At 44.8% G+C, this 19,380-nt stretch overlaps 1 protein-coding gene across 3 annotated transcripts in view; it reads right to left on the reverse strand.

Annotated features, from left to right (window-relative positions):
• LOC147883990 (dihydrolipoyllysine-residue acetyltransferase component 2 of pyruvate dehydrogenase complex, mitochondrial-like) overlaps positions 1-19,380 on the reverse strand; it is an 88,340-nt gene that overhangs the window by 54,225 nt on the left and 14,735 nt on the right. For 2 of the 3 annotated variants that reach the window (XM_087398124.1, XM_087398122.1), the window contains exons 2-3: positions 11,054-11,182; positions 9,421-9,492 (exon numbers count right to left, since the gene is read on the reverse strand). In XM_087398124.1, coding sequence (XP_087254250.1) covers positions 9,421-9,492; positions 11,054-11,182 — 201 coding nt within the window. The remainder of the gene's footprint in view (positions 1-9,420; positions 9,493-11,053; positions 11,183-19,380) is intronic. The other variant, XM_087398123.1, reaches the window with a different exon arrangement.

The raw sequence follows: 19,380 nt of genomic DNA on the forward strand, positions 1-19,380 counted from the left end.
GCCAGGGTGCCAGAGATCCTGTCAAGAAATTTCGTTTTTCCCTGCTGGCTGTTTTTCCCAGGGTTTCGAGAACTTTCCTATTGGTTGATTGCTTTCTGGGAACTTTCCTTCTACCTCAGAACCTTCAGATCCTTTTGCTTTGGGCAAATGGCCTTTCTGTTTGCCGGAACAGCCAAGTGTGGTTGTTTTGTTGGCCTCTGTCTTGCTAGGACTCCCTTGACGGGTATTCAGAGCTACCAAGACAAATTGGCCTGATTCCTTTCCTACCAGGACTCCACTAGTGGGTATCAGAGCTGCCAAGTTAGAACCCTCGGCCAGATTCGGAAGAAGGGCTGCCATGGAATGTTGCACTGGACTAGGATGCCTTTTCTGTGATTGCAGAGTAGGATGGAAGTGCCTGTAATCAGATAATTCAGTAGGCTATCTGTGGACTGATGCACTGCGGTGCGATTCTTGTATTTACATGTCTTCTGAATAAAAGATAAAGAAATACCGAAAGGGGCACTAAGCTTAGGGCCAATCTGGTGCCCAGTGCAAGACGAGGGCGATCTAGCTCTCAGGTGTTGTGTTCTAAGTTGATTTGGTTTGCTGTGGAAAGTCGCTGTAAATTGAGTATTTGCTGGTTGTTATCTGTTCACTGCCCTTTGGGGATCCCGAAGGCTGGTTACAATGACACTCAATATCGTTAGCCTGTACTAGAAAAAGAACTGTATGCAGTAGTGTATGCTCTCAAAGTTTGGAGACACTACTTGTATGGTTCAAAGTTTCTTGTATTGACTGATCATCAATCAATAAAGTATGTGTGTGACGTCGGAATTAAGGGGAAGAAAGGCTACATGGGCAGAGTTAATGCAAGACTTTAATTTTGAGATACATTATCGCAAGGGTTCCTTGAATGGTGTGGCAGATGCCTGAACGCACAAGGGTCATGACTCCATGCGGGTCATAGTTGACCGTCTCATAAAGATGGCTAGATTCTTACACGGCATAGTTAGTCACCGGGACTCTAAGTTTACAAATACCTTTTAAACACTTAATTTTTAGAAGTTGGAAACAATTCTAAGTATGAGTTCCTCAGATCGTGCACAATCCGATCGTAGTACAGAAAAAATTAACCAGTTGGTTGAAGATATGCTTCGTGCATATGTTTCTAAGAGACAATCTTCATGGGAAGACTATCACCCCATGATAGAATTTGCTTATAACAGTGCAAAGCATTCAAGTACCGGTTACAGTCCTTTTATGCTTATGTACGGGTTTCAACCTAAGTCACCAGTTATGGTTGGATTCACGGGAATAAACAATGATGCTGCAAGGACATTCTTGCAAGAAATGCAAGAAATGTTGCAGTTTGCCAAGGAGTCTATTAGAAGTGCCCAAGATCGGGATGATTTTATGCTAATAGACATCGTTCACCCAGAGAGTACACTGATGGAATGATGGTATATTTACGTATTCCCAAGGAATCCAAGAGTTTAAGTACCGGTCTGGTTCCGAAATTATCCCCCAGATACTATGGTCCGTTCAAGATTATTAAAAGAATTGGACAAGTTGCATATAAACTAGAATTGCCTCCTGATGTTAAAGTACTTCCAATTTTTCATGTCAGTAGATTGAAAGAGTTACTGGGTGCTGATGATTAGCTTGTTTCTCCTCAAGAAGTAATAGAAGTCACTGATTTGATTTTTTATTCCACACGAACCTGAGAGTATTCTTGAATTTCATGAAAGCTAGATCAGGAAGAGAACTATCACGGAATACAAGATCAAGTGAAAGGACCGTGTTGAGGAGGACGCAACATGGGAGACATTACCTAACCTCCAGAGGACATTTTCCGCTTTTCTTACGAACTCAAGAGTGAGTTCTTAGAGGAGGGGAAGTATGCCATGTGCACGGATGGGCATCTAACGTGTACGAAGGTACACAAGAGTAGCTCAATTAGCCTGGGCGAGCTTAGGGTAGGCATGCTTGATTCTCGAGTTGAGTGGCAAAGGTACGAACCACATAGAGGTCTCCGCTATTTTTGGTGTACTAGGCCCGAGTCTATAAAAGGGGCCCAAGGGTTCAGTTTCCCAAGAGCAGAAGGGAGCAAGTCTAGCTCTCTCGTGCAAGGTCTCGATCCTGGATCATGTCGTGGACGCACGCCTGTTGAGAGTTGTGGTGCCATGAGCACATGTAGAGCAAAGGTATGAGTAAAGGGAAAGCTGCCACATGGCATGGAGGAGATATCCCACATGTGAGCAAGCATATGGATGTAAGTACCCTCACCTATAAAATAGAGGTTCATTTGAAGTAATATAAATCAAGCACTTTGCACTATCTCAAGATTCTCTTTATGAGTCCAAGCTAATCTATCTTGGAACCTAATTGACTTGAGGTACATGTCATGAGCACTCTCTTCATCATGTCTCCACATAGGTTCCATCCACCTTAGAGTGCTCCGTAGATCCTGAGGCACATATGTTTTGTCATGGTATCAAAGCTTAGGTCTAGTCTCCTAGATTAGTTGTAGGTTGCCTTAGGAGCATGTGTTTTGTCATAGGTTAGTTTTAGTTTTAGATTGAGTGAATTCCGTCCATGAGAATTTGAGATATTTTCGTTCTTGTGAGAGCTAAATCAATCTTTTAGATTGTGTGGAAGAGAGAGAGACATTCATGATCATGCCTCTTGAGTGATTGTTCAGATTTGAGAGCATTCTTTGAGAGATTTTTGCTGAGAGGAAGAAGAGATTTCCGTTCATGCCTCAGAGATTTGGTGAGAGTCTGATTCACAAAGAATCCCTACGAGTCTTCTTGTGTGTGAGAGAGAAAGAGTTTCTACAACTCTATCTACAGCCAGCCAAGGCAACGCTTCTTCTGCCTCGACTCTAAGGAAGCACATTGTAGCAAAGGCAACTCTACAAGCAACTAAAGCGACCTAGCAGGCTATCTACATTGCCTAGAGCAGCCAGCCTTCAAGATAAAGCACCAGCGACTTCTACAAGGCTCCCACGACTTCTGCCATAACAGCGCCAACGCCATCCAACCGACCTTGCAAGCCTCAAGCCACAAGCCTCCAGCATAGGATGTAGATAATCAGCTCGCCTCAACGTCTTCGTCAACGACGCCTTTGCTCCAGACGCCAACGAGCAATGGCCATCACAGACGACAAGGAGGGAGTAGCGAGCCTGCTGGCAGACAGGAGAGAAATTCGACTCATAGAGGTAATGGGCAGCCGCCCTACGTAAGATGACTTGAAGGCAGTAGTAGCCAACAACACAGCACAGCAACAATAGCAAGCGGCTTCTCCTCCATCTCCAGCGACACAGTAGCTCCAGCAGAGATTCGGTGCTGGCAAGGTCCAAAGACAACAACAGCAACCATCCTCTGCAACGCATAAGCTCCGTGACGACGAGATTGTTGCAAGCAGGCCGAGACGAGCTGCGACTCCTCCACCCGTCAACCTCGAGCTCTCTCCGTCGAAGCCGTCGTCGTCGTCGTGCCTCTACAACCTCTCCTTCTTCCTTCTCCAAGGTCTCACCACAAAATGCCACGTGGCAGATAAGGTGGTCAAAGCTAACTGTGGTTAGGTTCAGCTACTTGGGTTAGTTGAACTATGGTAAAGTTTGTGTAAACCTTGGGTTTAACCAAGTTGGGTTCAAAGGTCACCACAGTGCCACCTAAGCATACAGAGCCTCTTGCTAAGCACAGCATGGAATTCAGCATGTGAATCCCTGTGCCACATCATCAGGCCACCTCTTCTTCATAAAACTTTGACAAGCCGTAACTTTCAATCCAGGAGGAATTTGGACACACTCCAAAAAGGAAAAGTGATAGTCTTTTCGAGCTCTACGTGCCTGTTAAATCAGAATCATTGTATGCAATTAGACACTGCCAATATTGAAAGAAATCAACTAGTAAGACCTTTGCAACAAATGACAAATCAAAGCATGAATGCACACATCATTGTCATAAGCATGCCAAAAGCACAAGTGCATGAGATGACCATAGCAAAAAGCATGGCATCCACACATAAAGCATCAAGGCACATGGAAGAACAAAGCATCATGCATGAAGCTACACCAAGCGAAGAAGACAACGTCATCATCATCAAGCCATGAGCCAAAAGATGACATCAATGGAATGTATTGAGAAACAAAAACCTTGCCAACCTTGCCTATATTTTGTAAATCAAGCCTGACTACCTGAGAGTAGCTATGAAAGCACCCAGGGGAGGTATTGACATGTAAACCACACTTTACCACCTTAAGTAGCAATGCAAGCACTAAGGGGAGGTGATGGAATGTAACTCACATCTAATCACCTTGCAGTAGCCAAAGGATTATGGCACCAAGGGGAGGTGTTGAGAGTTGTGGTGCAAGGTATGAGTAAAGGGAAAGCTACCACATGGCATGGAGGAGATATCCCACATGTGAGCAAGCATATGGATGTAAGTACCCTCACCTATAAAAGAGAGGTTCATTTGAAGTAATATAAATCAAGCACTTTGCACTATCTCAAGATTCTCTTTATGAGTCCAAGCTTATCTATCTTGGAACCTAATTGACTTGAGGTACATGTCATGAGCACTCTCTTCATCATGTCTCCACATAGGTTCCATCCACCTTAGAGTGCTCCGTAGATCCTGAGGCACATATGTTTTGTCAACGCCTGCATCATAGCATAGCCCAAGGCCCAGCAGCAGATCCAAGGCCTTCAGGCGCCACCTAGTGGTATAGGACACCAGACTAGTTGGGGGTTCGTGCCAGTAGCTCAGCTCATTGCTCGGAGGGGACATCTCTTGATTCGAGATCATCTCTCGTAGATGTCGTGGTTGGGTGGTGAGCAGCCTGCTCAGATCCTCACGTTTCTTGTTGTTCTTGTGTTTGCTTGCAGGTCTGGGTTCTCAGGGTCGAGTCAGGGAGGCTGCCCAAGGATTGTATTGGCTTTTTAGCGCTACACAGAAGACAAGAAGATCGCATGCCCGAAGAAGAATATACCACGATGGTGTAAGAAATCAACCAATAGAGGGTACGCACAGCGGAAGACTGATAGAATAGCCCAGGAACTCACACAGTGTGTGGGGTGTGGAATCACAAACTTCTTAACTCAGCGTGCATCACATAGATGACTCATCAATAGACAATGAACCAGCCAGATATAGAAACCCCCAAAATAATATATTTCCATCCAAGACTATGGACACAATACAAAAGAGATAGATCCACAGTCCCACCAATGGTGTGGTCCTTTGATCTTACCACAAGGTCCTTCTCCTATCTGCCGACTATCTCTAGACTCGAGCCCGTGTGCTCCACCTCGAGCGTCTGTAGACTTTCTGTCCAGAATGATCCTCTCCACCTTGCTGTCTAGAAACCAGCCTAGGTGGGCAGCACTTACTAGCTCAGTCTGCAGCCCTCTTTAGGGGGAAAAGGCCCAATGAAGTCCTAACTGCTGCTCCTGTCTGCTGTTAATCTGCTGCTCCAGAGAATGATTTGTGAGGGCCTGGATGCCCTCCTTTTATAGGCCCAAAGGCCTGCAATAAATACCGACCAGCCAGCATCATCCTGGCCCACCAGTCTGGCACCCAGTCTGCTCACTGGCCGCCTTGTTGGCTGGTCCAACCAGCCATTTATAAGGGCCCTAGCGAGGCCCTTTTGGGCTGCTGCCAGGCTGCCCTTTGCTGCGTCTGTTCCACCATCAACAGGCCCTTGTGCAGGCCCCATTCCTGCCCCACACGTGTGCGTGTGCACCTTTGCTGCTGCGGTACCGCGCCATGTGTCGCCTTCATACAGCCGCTCCTCGCCCCTATCTAGAGCTCCAAACCGCCACTAATCTGCTCCTGGACCTGCTTCTACCAGTCGCCTTATCCATGGTGCTGATTCATACTCCTAGATGGCTCCAGGTACTTCTCTAGATGTGCTGCCCACATGACAGCCATGATGTTATCCATATGGCATCCCCTTTCTCTCTTTTTCTGTGGGGTACTGCCCATGTGGCAGCCCCCTCTCCATGTTCTTTCCTCTGGGCATGCTCTTGCCCTAGGTCTCCCTCCCCCATGCTCTCCTCATATGGGGGCTTACAGATGGGGAGGTGACCTTTCCAACACCCCCTCTCACCGACACATCTCGGCCCAATGCCAACACGCCAATGACGATGCTCCAGTGACTCCCAAGTCATAGTCCTTTGGAACACTTTGATGTCGAAATCTTTTCCTGGCTTTTCATCTAGTGGCTCCTGCTCCACCAGGTCTGGTTCCGCTTCCGCACACCATCTTAGTACACTGGTCCATCTCTGGTAGCACCTCCTGGCACACCACCTTCAGTCACGTAACACGTTCCCACGTCGAACTTGAGCAATCTAGACGCCACGATTTTCCAATTGTCCCCTCATAATGTGTGAACAACCTGAGTCTTCCAGGCACCATACTCTGAGGGTCTGTTTCAACCCGTCCTTCCTTTAGCAAGGTCCGCAACAAAAGAATATCTCTAGATAACCTGAACCAAGAGCTCCCAATGAGCTCTCAAGCAGGTATTCTTCTAGCTTCAGTACACCTTGTCCATCACCTTCCAGCAATCTATGTCCGAGATTTGAAGAAGCACCCATACTTCCCCTTTTGCCTTCAAAGAAGGCCAATTCCTTCCAATCTCGCATTACCTGACACAATTGAAGCGCAGATTCTCTCCACAGCATGCTTTAAAGGCTTAAATTAAGATACCAGATCGTCGTACTCCCTGTGTGCTTGCTCTGAAAGCAAACCATGTACCTCATCGAGGCACATACCAATAGCCTGTGTAATCATGTACTGTCCCCTTCTAAAGTACAGCAACCATCTGAACATGAAACCCTAGGACACTCCATGGAATCCACCCTCATGTCAGTATCAACAGCCATGCACCTAGGAGATAACAAGCACTCCATGCTGTCCTTCACCTTCACAAAGGTCTCTGGCTCCTCGTCGACCCACATCTCAAAGTCAGACATCATCACTGTGGTTTCTAGGTCGGCATATCTGACCTCAGTAACACACGGAGATGTCACCAAGAACAGCTCTTGGATTACCACATTAGCTTTCGCTTTTGTGTCACCCTCTGAATCTAGGTCGGACTCTTTTCTCTTGTTTTTCTAATCCGCCTTCTTCTTTCTACAATCCTTCGCAAAATGACCTGTCGTATCACAATAGAAGCACTTCTTCTGCTTCCTCTTGGAAATGTCCTCATCATCAGAGTCATCCTTCTTGGACTTGCCACCGTTAGGCTTGCCCTTTCCTTTGCCAGTATAATCCTTCGCCAGCAACGCCTTATCATCTTTGTCGTTGTTGTAGAGCTTCTCCCTAGCTTCTTCCCGGATTAGTAATGGACCCAACTCCTCAAAAGTCAGAGGTTTGGTCCTCTGTCCTGCTGTCACAGTCATAACAAATCTTTTGAAACTCCGAGGTAGCCTCCTAAGTACCATCAAGGCCAAATGGCACGATTCCACCTTCTGACCAACTAATGCCAGTTGATCCCTCACCACCTTGACCTTCGTCAAGTGGTCATGTACCGAAGCTCCCTCATCCATATCTAGGTTGTAGAGCTGCAGCTAAAGAAGCAAGATCCGGGATGTGGTTGGTCCTCTGTTCTGCTGTCAAAAGTCAGAGGTTTGGTCCTCTGTTCTCCTGTCACAGTTGCAACAAAGCTTTTGAAACTCTGAGGTAGCCTCCTTAGTACCATCAAGGCCAATTGGCACGAGTCCACCTTCTGACCAACTGATGCCACTTGATCTCTCACCACCTTGACCTTCGTCAAGTGGTCATGTACCGAATCTCTCTCATCCATATCTAGAGCTGATGCTGAAGAAGCAAGATCCAGGATGTGTTGTCTATCTCGTACAGATCCTTCAAAATGGTCCACGCCTCTACTGACGTGTCGGCCATCTGGATGTGAGGAAGCACAGAGTCCGTCGTAGTCCCTATGATCAATGCCAGGGCAGGGGCATCTCTATCTTCCCAAGCTTCAAGCTCCTCTTCATCTATTGGCATGAGTATCTTCCCCTATTTGTCCACCATATCCTCCAACTTCACCACCATATCCTCCAACTTTGCCTCCATTCCTGTTGTCAATTTCCACAGTTTCCGAGCCACTAAATGACTCCATATCTTCATCTTCCAGATCGGGTAATTTGTCCCATCCATTTTCCCAAACTCTCCAAAGTTAGGGATGGTGAAAGAAAGAAATCTGGGGGAGGAGGAAGGGAGAGAAGGGGCTGAAGAGGCTTCTGAAACCGACATCTCTGTTGCTAAACCACACAACAAAGTCGATCAAACTCAACCTTCTGTAGACCAGAACTCTGAATGCACCTATCTGAACCTGAGTCACCCTCCTTCTCACAAGGGCACTGTCCTACAATCATGGAAGTCGATTCCCAAGAGCTTCTGAATCAAGGTTGTCCTTCAGCAACATCCCTACCATCAGGCTCCCACACCTATGAGCCTCCTACTTGAGCTTTGATACCATGTTAGGAATCAACCAACAGAGGGTACGCACAGTGGAAGACTGATAGAATAGCCCAGGAGCTCACACAGTGTGTGTGGGGTGTGGAATCACAAACTTCTTAACTTAACGTACATCACATAGATGTGCAGACTCATCAATAGACAATGAACCAGCCAGATAACCACCAAAATAATATATTTCCGTCCATAGCTCTGGACACAATACAAAAGAGATAGATCCAGAGTCCCACCAATGGTGTGGTCCTCTAATCTTACCACAAGGTCCTCCTCCTATCTGCCGGCTATCTCTAGACTCGAGCCCAGTGCTCCACCTCGAGCGTCTGCAGACTTTCTGTCCAAAATGATCCTCTCCACCTTGCTGTCTAGAAACCAGCCTAGGTGGGCAGCACTTACTAGCTCAGTCCGCAGTCTTCTTTAGTCTCCTTCACCTCCTGGGAAAAGGCCCAAGGAAGCCCTAACTGCTGCTCCTCTCTGTTGTAAATCTGCTGCTCCAGAGAATGATTTGTGACGGCCTTGAGGCCCTCCTTTTATAGGCCCAAAGGCCTGCAATAAATACCGACCAGCCAGCATCATCCTGGCCGACCAGACTAGCCGACCAGTCTGCTGACTGGCCGACCTGGTTGGCTGGTCCAACCAGCCCTTTATAAGGGCCCTAGCCAGGCCCTTTTGGGCTGCTGCCAGGCTGCCCTTTGCTGCAGCTGTTCCGCCATCACATGCTGTTTCTTCGTTTATATGCCGTTTCTTCCTTTATATGCCCACAGCTTGCTGCATTTTTTATTGAGAAAGAGAGGTTCTTTATAAATTAGGAAGAAAACTGCTTAATAAACAAAGGCAACAGGTATGACCTCCCTCTAGCATTTACTGTTTATATCTAAGAGAGGAAAGCAATTTAAGAATGCACTTTAAAGGACAGTAGAATAAAAATTTGAAAATATTTGGAAGCTACACCTGTGGTGGACGAAATCCGGCGCAGATTGTTCAGAAGCCAATAAGGGCTGGTCACATGTGAAATGTGCACATCTGCATACGAAAAGATATGTGACCATATTTCAGTTCCAGTTTCTTAAAGACATTCTGTTCAAAGCAAAGAAGAATTCTGAACCACTCGATCTTTGCATCACCTTTCAACAATAAACACTTATTTAAAAAGCTCCAAGACACTAAGCTCTAGGAACTAAGAACTAAGCAAAGCCACTCAGTTTTTAGGTGCTTCTGCAAATCAGTTTTTCTGGCAAGTACTGCGGGCCAAATTCTCTACTCCTGAGATATAAATTATCAATGTGATACCTTATAAGGAAGAATATAACAGTCCGCAGACAAGCCATTATTCTCAAATGACGATTGAGAGGCGTGATCACACTAAAGTTAGCTTGCAGCTTAGTAGTTGAAACCAAAATGCTTTATTCATCAAACACCATGATCATTGTCCTTTCTCTATTAATAGACATGTATAAACACCCAACGGTGGTTGTCTTCATGCAGAAAAGATGGTCCTCCTCAGATGCAAAGGCATGTCTCATTAAAAAACCCCAGTTTTGAATAATATATCATCATGAATATAAAAGAGTGCACCATATAGGCATGCTGTATTGACATAATAAAAAAAGTAAGCATACATTTTGCCAAGCATAGCATCAATAACATGCTACACTACCCATGATCATATCATCTGAACCCAAAAATAAGTGCGGGAAACCCCTTTGAAAATATGTTCAATTTGGTATTCAATAATTGTGCAGGGAGGGTTAGCTGATTTTGTATCATATCTCCAGAGTGGATGGCAGACATGACCAAGGCTAGGATGTAAATGCAAAGCCAAAGAGGAATCAAACAAACAGATACCAGAATAAATCACATCAAATGTCATCTTAAAATATTCAGTGTCTTTTGAATAGCCAAAAACTATTCCTGATAAGACAAAAGTAGATTGCATGTTGTGTTACTTTAAAGCTCATGTTTTTCTTAAGCTTTGCACCAAGGGGTAGTCCGCCAAACCAAAACCATCATGAATAGACCCCATCATGCACTCCATGGTATGACTTCATGCTCACATGATAAATCTATGTGTAGGCACAGGCCGCATATAGAACGTAGATTGTCTTTTGAATATTCATCTTAAAATATTCAGTGTCTTTTGAATAGCCAAAAACTATTCGTGATAAGACAAAAGTAGATTGCATGTTGTGTTACTTTAAAGCTCATGTTTTTCTTAAGCTTCACACCAAGGGGCAGTCCGCCAAACTACCACACTCTCATGATTGGTCATACACTAGCCAAGATACATGGGTCAATACTATGAGAGAGAGAGAGAGAGAGAGAATAGACCCCATCATGCACTCCATGGACTACAAGCTATGACTTCATGCACACATGATAAATCTACGTGTAGGCACAGGCCGGATATAGAAAGGTATCCCGACTTTGCGATTCAATGGATGTATGTACAAGGGTAAGAGCAAAATTGTGATTAAAGGCTCAAGTTCTTACCACACAAATGGGTTGGCATAGGAATGATGCATGAGATATAACAAGCTGTTATCTGCAAATACTTGAAACGAACCTGGCAAATACTGAAACGAACCTGCACCTCGTAGAACAAGAGCTCGAATGAACCCACTAGCATAGCTTTTTTCTGTTCCTTTTGCAACACCACCAAGCTGAGATGACACTGTATGGCTTTTGAAGGACAATACTGTAATCGCCCTTCCCTCTGCAGGAAAGACATCCAAAAAAAACTCAAGAGACTGTCACGAAGAATCTTTGCTACAGCATCTTTGGATCTCAAACAATAACTTACTGAGTACCAGCTCTAAAACTGGCCTTCATCCCAATCTCTTCAAAAAAAGGTACAGAAACATCAACTTTGCAAATGTATCCCTGCATACACCTTAGGTGGGCACATATTCTTAACTAAACTAAGGAATCATCAAACATTGGGTTAGGTAATATTCACAAAATGCTATAAGAAGATAACACACTTCCTCAAAATGCAAGAACGAGTCCTAGAGTGACATGTAGCATAGTGCCACATGTACATTGCAAAATTTTATTAGTTCACAATCCTATAGAGGACCCTGAATCCGATTTGAACTCTACAAGTAGACTAAAGCCATGTTACACATGTCGTGACTAAGCATTGACTTACAAATTGGCATGCAATAGGTTTGTGATATATTTTCCAAGTCCTTGACGTGCTTGCAGTACACATGCCAAATCCCTACGGACATCTCGACTTGTGGGCGCATCGCACTGTACAATGTCTTCAACCTTTGCGGGCTCCAAACTAATACAAGAAGGATTGATAATCTACCTTAACATAATGAACTTTTTTTTAGACACCTACAGATTTAATATGGTACATGCCCGCCGGAAATGCAAAACACATGTCCCCAACACACATAGTACATGTCACTTTCTTCATAAGAACATATCAAGTTTTTGCCCAAAACAGAGAACTTATCATGTTCTCTTTTTAAAAGTGTGTGTGTGTGTGTGCCCCTGCCGTGGGCCCGGCCTCCTACGTCGTTTCGGACCCACGCCACGCGCCTCCATCCCCGTGCACCTGCATCCCTCTCGGGCCCCAACGCGCCCTCGACGGTGGCGGTGCCCCCGATCTTCAAGAGGTCATAACTTTTGCATACGAGGTCGGATCAAGGCGAGTCTTGAACGGTTGCGACGGGCACGACATACTCTACGAGATACAAGCACGAGTCTTTTTGAGACTACTCGTCCCAAACGTCAATTTGGGATCAAGTTTGCCTCGCTCTTGCATCCCCCCCCCGTGTGTGTGTGTGTGTGTGTGTGTGTGTGTGTGTGTACATATATGTAGTGTGTGTGGAGGTGTGTGTGAGGTCAAGCTCTGCTGTTCAGCCTCGCCAAGGATCCCGTACAGCCTCCCTTTCCGTCCGTACAACTGTACGGTCGCCGTACGGTTTCCGTACGACAGTACGACAACCTACGTCAGGTCTAGTTTTCCCCCGCACAGTTCTGAACGCAGCTTCGTATCTGTTTGCATCATCATACTTTTTCCTGCAGACCCTTCCGTACGTCCGTACAGCCTGTCCATACTTCCGTACCATCCAGTCTTTCCCGTGCCCGTGTGCATCTCCGTACAGTCACGTTTCTTTCCGTACAGCCCCGTGTGTACTTCCGTACAGTCCAGCGTTGTCCGTACAATCCCGTTCCTTTTCTGTACAAGTCCCGAGTCTTACTCTGGTACTTTTCCGTACAGTCCTGTGTCCCGCTTGTTTCCATTCTATACTTCTCCGTACAGTCCCTCTTGCCTTGTCATATCTCAATCATGGCTTCAGGTTTGTACATATGCTCGAAAAGAAAGACCCGCAGATGCTAAGCGACGTCCTTCACAGCCTGCAACACAAGATGATGAACTTACTATGGAAGCTCAATACGTGTTTGATACCCTTAAGGATGACTTTCAACAGTCACGACAGGAATCGGGCAAACCAGTTCAAGATTACAAATTGAAATTGCCATCCCTCGTGAATCCTCTCAGGAAGTTATCTCAAACTGCGGTTATAATCTTCTTTCGAGGAAGAATCCCAGCAGCCAGTGATGTCGCACAGTGGATTAAGTCCATCCTTGGAGGATGCTTTGTAGAGGGAGTATATTTTGCATCTAGAGGCTTTTATGAGGTGCATTTATCCGATGCTTTGTGCAAGCAGAGGCTACTTGAGCTTTCTCCCCTCTTTTACGGGAAGCAGATGGTACACGCTATGCCCTGTCCCCAAACAAGGATTATCAAAGTCTTATACGACATCATTGTCCTGTATGGGTTGAGGTTGTTAACTTCCCAAACTATATGCATGAAGAATTGCCTGGCCTGGCTGCTTCTTTGGGACAGGTCATTTGTCCTCCACGCCCTATGGGAAACCGTAACAGGTTCTGTATTCTCTGGAACACTTACTATATACCTCTTTCATGCATCAAACACTTAAGTGCTTTACATACAATGTACAGAGCCTCTGTAATGTCTCAAAGTGGAGGCTTTTATGGAATTATGTACATAAAATGCAGCCAGATATTGTTTGTTTGCAAGAGCATAATCAACACTCTAAGGTTGGTCATCATGATTATTTTGGCGGTTATGACATATACTATGCTGGTACCACTACCTACTCAGGTGTATGCATAATGGTTAGACATGAGCTGGAGCCTCAGTTAGCCTTCAATGACAGCAGTGGCAGATGGATGGTCATACAATGTAATGTCAATGGTGATATTCTTGAGTTTGCATCAGTCTATGCCTCCCAGACCTCTGCCATGAGGGCTTCTTTATGGGATTCTTTAAGCAAATATCCATGGAGATCTAATGCATTCATCTGTAGAGATTTTAATAATTCCCCTCTGCCAAGAGATAACACCACTTCAAGATCTCATATGCTATCATTGGAAAGGCAGAAATGGGATAGCATGCTTCTTTCTGTGCAGGCTGAAGATTTATGGCTGCTTCTCCAAGGGTCAATGCCTGGATATACTTTTCATCATAATGCACTTACAACATACTGGGCAAGGCTTGACAGATGGTATTTGTTTTACCCACAACAATATGCAGATTTTAGCCCTCATCTCCTCATAGATTTCTCATTGGGCTTGTCAGATCATGCCCCATTATGAATGAATCTGCACCTTGGTATGCCACTGGATGATCTGCCACCCCTTTCCAATAGATTGTTGCATGTTAATCAGGCCTATTTCCGACATCGCTATTTCCAGCAAATGATCAGACTTGCAATCCATCCCTTGCCTTTGCATGCCCAGGAGGACATGGATTATGCTTCGGACAGCTTTGTCTCTCGTATACAGAATGTCATTAGGGAGTATGGAAACTGGCATATGCCTAAATGGAGGAATGAGGTTAAATGGGCAAAAAAGACAGCACAACAATTGACTGAATTTTCACATTTAAGGCCTCTCTCTGAATCAGAAAATGATTCCCTTTCACATGCTCGGATTAAATTGACTGCTAATGATTAGAGGAAATTGCACAAATGGCAGATTAGAGCAAGAATGAAGCCCCTCATGGATAAGGGCTGCTCATCAAAAGCCTTTTTCCAAGGCCTCCATGCTACTAGAAAGAAAAACTCATGTCTAAGGGTAAGGAAGCTAGATGGCTCTTGGACGCACTCTTTCTCTGATCTCCAAGATGAATGCCAAAATTATTTCCAGAAATTGTTCTCTGCTCCTGGCTCCCCATCAAATCAAATGACTGATGCGAGGACTAAATTCCTCCAATATGTTTCTGAAATAGTGGAAATGGATGATGCTCTTACCTTGGAGAGACCTTTTACTGATACAGAACTTGATAATGCTTTGTTCCACCTCAACAAATACAAGTCCCTTGGCTGGGATGGCCTTACGGTGGAATTTTATATTTCGTTTTGGGATGATTTGAAAGATGTCCTCTTGCAAATGATCAATGTTGCCTGGCAAGAAAATCAGTTACCGCACTCTTGGAAGCATAGCATAGTCAAACTTGTGCCCAAAAAACATCTGTGTGACCATATGTCAGATTGGAGGCCTATTACTTTGATGCCTGTAGTTTATAAACTCATTGCCAAAATGATTGTGTATAGCTGAATGCGGGCCTTCATCCTCATCAGTATGGGTTTGTGCCGCGAAGACAAATCCATGACAATATCTCCAATGCACTGACTGCAATTGAATATGCTAAGTACTCGCATCAAGATGTGCTCATATTGCAGGTAGATATTGCTAAGGCATTTAACACTGTTCAATGGGATTTTATCTCTCAAATCATGACAAAGTTGGGATTTGGTCCAAAGATAGCAAATGCAGTTTACTGGCTTTATTCTGGCTCTACTTCTCAATGCATTCTTGGGAGTCATCTATCTCGGCCATGGACATTGGGTAGATCAGTTAGACAGGGCTGCCCTCTTAGTGCTCTCTTCTATGCCATTGCGACCCATCCCCTCTTAATGTATCTTGATCATCTTACAACCACAGGACAGATGACTGGTCTTAAAATCCCTGGGGCTGCATCTTTTTTGGCACAAGCATATGCTGATGATTCCTTTTTTATGCCAAAGAATTCTCCCTGGGTAGTTCACATGCTTATGACCACTCTATCATTGTATGGATTGGCAACGGAATTGCATGTTAATTTTGACAAATCTAAATTGCTTCCTGAAACAATGTGACTGGCATTCTATTCTCTGGCCAGGTCATGTGGTGCATTCCAAAGAAGTAGTCAGGCATTTGGGATATCCTATAGGATGGCATATCACCAGGAAGCAGCAGTTAAAATGGATCTTCCAAAGACTTCAACTTAAACTAGAATACTGAAAAATTTCTACTTAGCCACTTCATGTCAGGCTCAGAATAGTACAATCCATTGTAATGTCCTATGTCCAGTTCTTTTTGCCTTTGCTGCATTGGTCCTCCACAGATATTTCAGCCTTTATGTCTCAAGCTATGGAGATGTTATGGAGGACAAAAACTGTCGTGAAAGCATTGAGACTGATGAAGATGGAAATGGTGTGCTCTCCTAGGATGCATGGTGGACTTAATATCCTCAATATAAGATATCATCTACTAGCAAGAAAGGCGACTATGCTCCATACTTTTTTCCGCCAACAACAGCCATGGACTTGTATGATAGCATCCATGTGTGTCAACATGAGGACTTCTGCTTATGGTCATTGGACTACTGATCATTGGGAGGTTGTCATTGGGAGATTTGTAGGGAAGATACCTGGCTGTCCTTTCTCTACTGCTCTGATACTTGACTGGAAACAAGTACTTTATAAGGTCAAATGGGCTCCTGATAATTGCTCAGGGACAAACTCAATGAGGAAAGAAAGTATTCATTGGAGTGCCATCTTCGACATTCTACTCGCTTTACAGAAACCTGTTCGGGCATACAATCTCATGAAATTGGGAATTAGATACATACATGATGTGGTGGATAATCAGGGCTATGTCTTATCTTTATTTACTGGCTTTACAGAGATAGCAATGCGGCTTGCATTATCTCTGGGGATATCTCTGATGAGTGGACTCTTCGTTGTTCGGTCCGCCAGGGATGCCCTCTCAGTGCTTTACTGTATGCCATTGCTACTCATCCTATGCTGCAATATATTGATCATCTTGTGGCTACAGGATCACTTCATGGCTTGGAATTGGATGCTAATCGCAGCATGGTTGCTCAAGCTTATGCTGATGATTCTTTCTTTACCCCGAAGAATACGCCCCATGATCTTGGTGCCTTGATGCAGGCCCTCTCTATTTATGGTTTGGCAGCTGGTCTTCATGTTAATTTTCATAAGTCTAAGCTGCTCCCTTTGCATTCCAAAGACTGGCATAGTCTATTATGGCCCGAGGATATCATTCCACCCACTCAGTTTGTTCGTCATCTTGGTTACCCTTTGGGGTGGGAACTCACTCGCCGACAACAAACTGATTGGGTTTTGGCTAAGCTTCGGAAAAAGCTTGAGTATTGGAAACTGGCAACCTAGCCTTTGCACGTTCGTCTTCGAATAGTGCAGTCCATCCTTGTGGCATATATTCAATTTTACTTGCCATTGATCATATTCACTAAGGCAGATCTTACATCTTTCATGTCTGTCTTTATGGAACTCTTCTGGCGATCCAAACATGGCAGAAAAAGTCTCAGGCTGCTTTCGATGCATCACATTTTTTCTCCCAAGATGCATGGTGGATTGAACATCACGGATATTCATGTGCATATTCTTGCCCACAGGGGGAAAATGTTGCTGCAATTTCTGCAAGGTGATCAGCCTTGGGCTCTTATGATTAGGACTCTAGTCACTCATACCAGTATTTCTGCGTTTGGTCATTGGCAACTCGATCACTGGGATTTCTTTTTTGGCTGCACTCATGGCACTTTGCCTGGATGCCCTTTTGTCTCCCGCTTGCTTCTTGACTGGAAGCATGTTCTTTCTCATCTGGATTGGAATGGACAGCAATCTTTGCTTGGGAATTCTTTGAGAGCGGAAAGCATTCATTGGTCGAAAGTCTTTCAACCTCCCTTGGCTTTACAGGAACCTCGACGTTCCTACTTTGTCTCGTTTAAAGCATCACCTCGGTTGCTGATGTTATAGATGATGCTGGTACTGTGCTCCCCCTTTCTCTAGCAACCACTACATATGGATTGGGCTCCTTTGTGGCGACAAATTACTTCTATGCTTTCGCCCTTTGTTCCGATTCCTCCTTTGGAACTCCAGGACCGACTGGAAGATTGGACTTTGACTTCTCCAGGGTCCTCTTCTCGTCCTTTGAGGCTATCTCAGATTACTGTACCTGCATTGTATAAAATCCTTTTGCCTCAACCTTGGGTTTCAGAGAGGTGATTCTGTTTGGCGAATGCATCGCCCAGCCAAGTGGTGGAGGAAAAGATTACAGCAACTTTGAGCCTATAAAGTACCACTTCGGCAACAGGTTTTCTTTTGGCGAGTTCTTTTGGGAGTGTTTCCATCTGGACAGCTATTAGCTCATCGACACATTGCTCCTGCACTTTGCCCTAGATGTTCTGCTTCTTGGGAGACTGTGCCTCACTTGTTTTGGCATTCTCCGTGCTCTCGTGAGTTTTTTGATCTGCTTCGACAACACCTGCGAGCGAGATTCCCATCTGTTCCGTTTGGGAAGTTCTTCTAGCTATTTGGGTTTCATCCATCCAGACCGGAGTTTCATCTTTTCTTCGTTTGGGTTTGCTACTGGGCACTATGGACTTTATGGACATATAGGAATTGTAAAGTCTTTGGTGATCCTACTTTCTCTCTGTTTGGCTTAGGCGTTCTCTGCAGCAATCTTTCTTTGATTGCTTGCAGACCCGCTGCATAGATCATGAGGTCTTTTTGGCATATACTGAAATTTTCAGTTGATGTAATTGTAGCACCTTTTTTTGAGGTTGCTACTCATATAATATAATCAATCAAAGATTTCACCCAAAAAAAAAGTGTGACAACCCTGTGTGTGTGTTGTGTGTGTGTGTGTGTGGAGTGTGTGGAGTGTGTGGTGTGTGAGAGTGAGAGAGAGAGCTGCAGCCCTTGCTCCAGCCTTTCCATCAGCGTCCTAGCCTTCCCAAACCAGCCCGTTTGTATCAACTACCTGCTGCGCCACATCAGAGTGCAAAAAACAACGTTTTGGAGCATTAACTTCCTGCTGTACAGCCCGCCATACTTCCGTACAGTTTCCGTACAGGTGTACGGCCTGTCCCGCTCTGCTCAGGCTGCTGCTGCCAGTTAATTTCCTGCTCCTGGGTCGCTTTTATGCAGGGATTTGCTCACGGACTGCATCTTTACGCTGGTTCTGAGGGCTCTCTGTTCCCCTTTCTCTCCTCTTGGGTTTCTGGGTCCTGTGTACTCTTTCCATCGCTAGAATCTCTCTTCTTTTTCTAAAATTTAGTTCATCTCGGAACTTTTACTGGTTTTTTTCTCTTTTTCTTCTACAGAACTTGTCTTTTCTTTTCTCTAAATCCCTACATCTCTCTTTCCCCTTCTTCTCCTTGCAAATACAATACTTTCTTCTTCTCTGTGGGCTGCTTTTTTGGGACTGTTTTTTTCTTTACTATCATTTTACAGGTACCTCCTTTTTGGGTTCCATCCTCTTCCGAAGACATGGCGAATACTCCTATGAAAAAACTTTTTAAAAGGATCAATCAGTTCAATGCAAAAAAGCAAAAGCAAGCTGAGGGTCAACATGACCCAGTGCATGATTCTATTGAAGCACAACTGGTTTATGATGTCATGCATGAAGGATTTGCAGACACAAGGAAAGAGTGGAAAGACGTTGTTCCATCGGTTGGTCTGATGGTTGAAGTGGATGAAATTGTGGATCCAGTTAGAGAATATGCCAAAAATGCAGTTATTTTATTTTTCCCAGGTCAAATGCCACCTGCTGCAGAAATAG

This window comes from Dipteris shenzhenensis, chromosome 27 (assembly GCF_047967505.1).
Source record: "Dipteris shenzhenensis isolate YYH24624 ecotype China chromosome 27, Dip_SZ_1.0, whole genome shotgun sequence".
NCBI lineage: Eukaryota > Viridiplantae > Streptophyta > Polypodiopsida > Gleicheniales > Dipteridaceae > Dipteris > Dipteris shenzhenensis.